The 2,680-nt window shown below is 40.8% G+C and overlaps 1 gene segment (V, D, J or C); it reads right to left on the reverse strand.

Moving 5' to 3' along the window:
- Positions 1 to 771: 771 nt before the first annotated feature.
- On the reverse strand, positions 772 to 1,371 carry LOC103750738. The segment is given in 2 exon segments: positions 772 to 1,222; positions 1,326 to 1,371. Coding segments are annotated over 2 exon segments (497 nt in total).
- Between the last annotated feature and the right edge of the window lie 1,309 nt (positions 1,372 to 2,680).

The raw sequence follows: 2,680 nt of genomic DNA on the forward strand, positions 1-2,680 counted from the left end.
CAGGAAGAAAACCCTCTTGAAAACTCTAACACTATCCTTGATCTTGAGCATGTGGTCCTATAAAGTCAAACCTCTTCTGCTGGTCGTTATAAATTCTCCTTTCAATATTAGAAAGGCAATTGTAAGGAAATTTGGATTAGATTAAATTATAAGCTAAGGATCACTGGCTAATGTCATGATTTTAAGATAAGAGGCAAAAGTATAAAAATAAAATGGTAATTATGCTATTGAATTATCCCAGAAATGTGGCAGTTTTAAATTTTGTTAAAATGAAAACTCCATAATAAAATGAGTTTATTTTAAATGTAATATATAAAGCCCCAAATAAAATTTTAGCAAACCTTCGGAAAATCCTCTGTTGTAAATATCCCATATTTATAAATAATCTCTCCATTGTATTTTGTTTAAAGTAATAACTTATACAAAAATCAAGCTCTAAAAGTGCATTATTGCAACACTACCTCTTTTCAAGCCCAAATAGTTTGGCTCATAAAACAGCAGTGAACTGACTTTTAAGAATAAATGCACCAGTGCCTTCTGTAGAAGTCCAATGTCTTCTTAAAGTGTTGCTCAGCAAATTGAAGAGAAGCGTATCTGAAAGCGGCACTCACCTGAGAAGCCGTTTGTGTTCTCACCATTCATGTTACTATATCAAGGATTTTCTGTTTTTCAAATAAAAAACGCACATTATGGTTCCTCGTATTTCTGGAGTTCTGTGCAGTTGTGACTTCATAATGCAGAGATTCTGTGGAAGGTAAAGTATTACAAATTTCACTGTAATTTTGGGGGGGAAATTGAAACACGGAGAAGAAAAGCAGCCTGTCCTCTTCTCTGAACCTGAGCGCCCCCTGCTGGTCCTGAAAACCACGCAATGAGGTTTGGTCTGGGCTCACAGGGAAGTCCTTTCACTGTGTCTCTTGCACGGTAATAGGTGGCTGTGTCTTCAGATCGCAGGCTGCTCATTTGCAGGTAGAGAGTATTTAAATCATTTCTTGAGATAGTGAATCTTCCTTTCACAGATGCAGTGTATTCTGTTGTGTAACTATTAGCTTTGTTTCTTATAGTACCAACCCATTCAAGGCCCTTCCCTGGAGCCTGGTGGACCCAGCTCATGTAGTAATCACTGAACGTGAATCCAGAGGTTACACAGGAGAGTCTTAAGGAACTACCAGGCTGCACCAAACCTCCCCACACTACACCAGCTGCACATCACAATGGACACCTGTAAACACAAAGAATCCTGGTCAGAAACCCGTCACACATATCCCTGTCCCCTCACTGGTGTCCACTCACACACCCAGTATGCCTTGGTCTCCATAAATCACCTTGTAAGAGAGCAACAAGGAAAACCCAATTGAGCCCGAACTCCATGGTGAGTCTGTGTCCAGTGCTGACCACTGAATGGGAGCACCTATGGCTCTAGGCTGGGCTCCTCTGCCAAAGCTGCAGGGTCAGGGCTGGGCTGGTTATCAGGAGCAGAAGGAGGTCTGATTTGCATGTCTTCTGGCTATATCATAAGCACTCAGGGGTGAGGGAGTAATAGAAAGGACAGTAATCAGTGCAGAACACATAGAGGAAATGGATAGGTTAGAGGTCAGTCAGTGCAAAATAGTCTTTATTAGATGTGATAAAAAATTAGACTATTATGTTTTATTCATGAACACCCCTCTGATTGTTACCCTGATTCACAAAAGAAATCAATAAAATAGAATATTGTTTTGAAAGTTTTAGGAAAAGTAGTATAAATATGAATGATTATTGGACAGATACTTTAAAATAAAGAATATCATGAAGATGTATCTCAAGCTTGTAGCATACATGCTATCCAGGTGCAGATCCCTTGTTATCAAAAAAGTACAGAAAGAAAAATGCTCTCCAGGATTATAATTTGATAAATAAAAAAAATCTAAAACCTGTGCTTGCATAGATGTTGGAGTGCCTTTGTGTTTGAGGTAAGGCATCAACTCACTTGTTATTTAAATGTCCGTGTCAAAGTAAGTACAGTTCCTAAATCTGTGGGATGGTTCCCTTTGAGATGCCTGGGCAGTTGGGCCATGTTTGGATGTCCTCCCTTCTCCTCAGAACCCTTGAGGATATGGAAATTGCACAGTGTAGGGGGCTAAGTCACAGGACGATGATCTTGAAGCAATGGCATCTTCCATGAGAAAAGTGTTGGATTATAATTTTTACCTGATGAACTCATTCTCTGTGAGAGAAAGTATCTCCATGGCTAAGAGATTCTGTTAATTGTGAAGTTACTGTTTCTGCATCATTCCTAGGAAAGTGATTTAGGTTGAACTCACTAACTAGTCCATGTCAGTTCTGCTTTGGTTCTTTCAGAGAAACATTGCAACTCCTTAGGGGATGGATTCTTGAGGGTTGTGTTCAGTTATGGTGATTACACATTAAGTGAGAGGAGGAAACTGCAGATGGAGTCAGGAAATGCTCTTGCTGGCCCCTGTCTGCATGTGCCTGACAGACTCCTGCCTAGGCTCAGGTGCGAGCACCACCTGGTAACCTACACTCCTCCTGTAGAGAGGTTGTTCTTATCTGGGGATCTGATTTGGTATGATACTCCAGGTTCTGGCTAGTAGATGGGGCACATCCAGGACATGGACCTTGGGCTTCCCCCATGTAGCCTCCTTAGATCGTTAGGCCCATCAGCATTTGATGATGGCCT

This window comes from Nannospalax galili, unplaced genomic scaffold, assembly GCF_000622305.1.
Source record: "Nannospalax galili isolate Female #2095 unplaced genomic scaffold, S.galili_v1.0 scaffold130, whole genome shotgun sequence".
NCBI lineage: Eukaryota > Metazoa > Chordata > Mammalia > Rodentia > Spalacidae > Nannospalax > Nannospalax galili.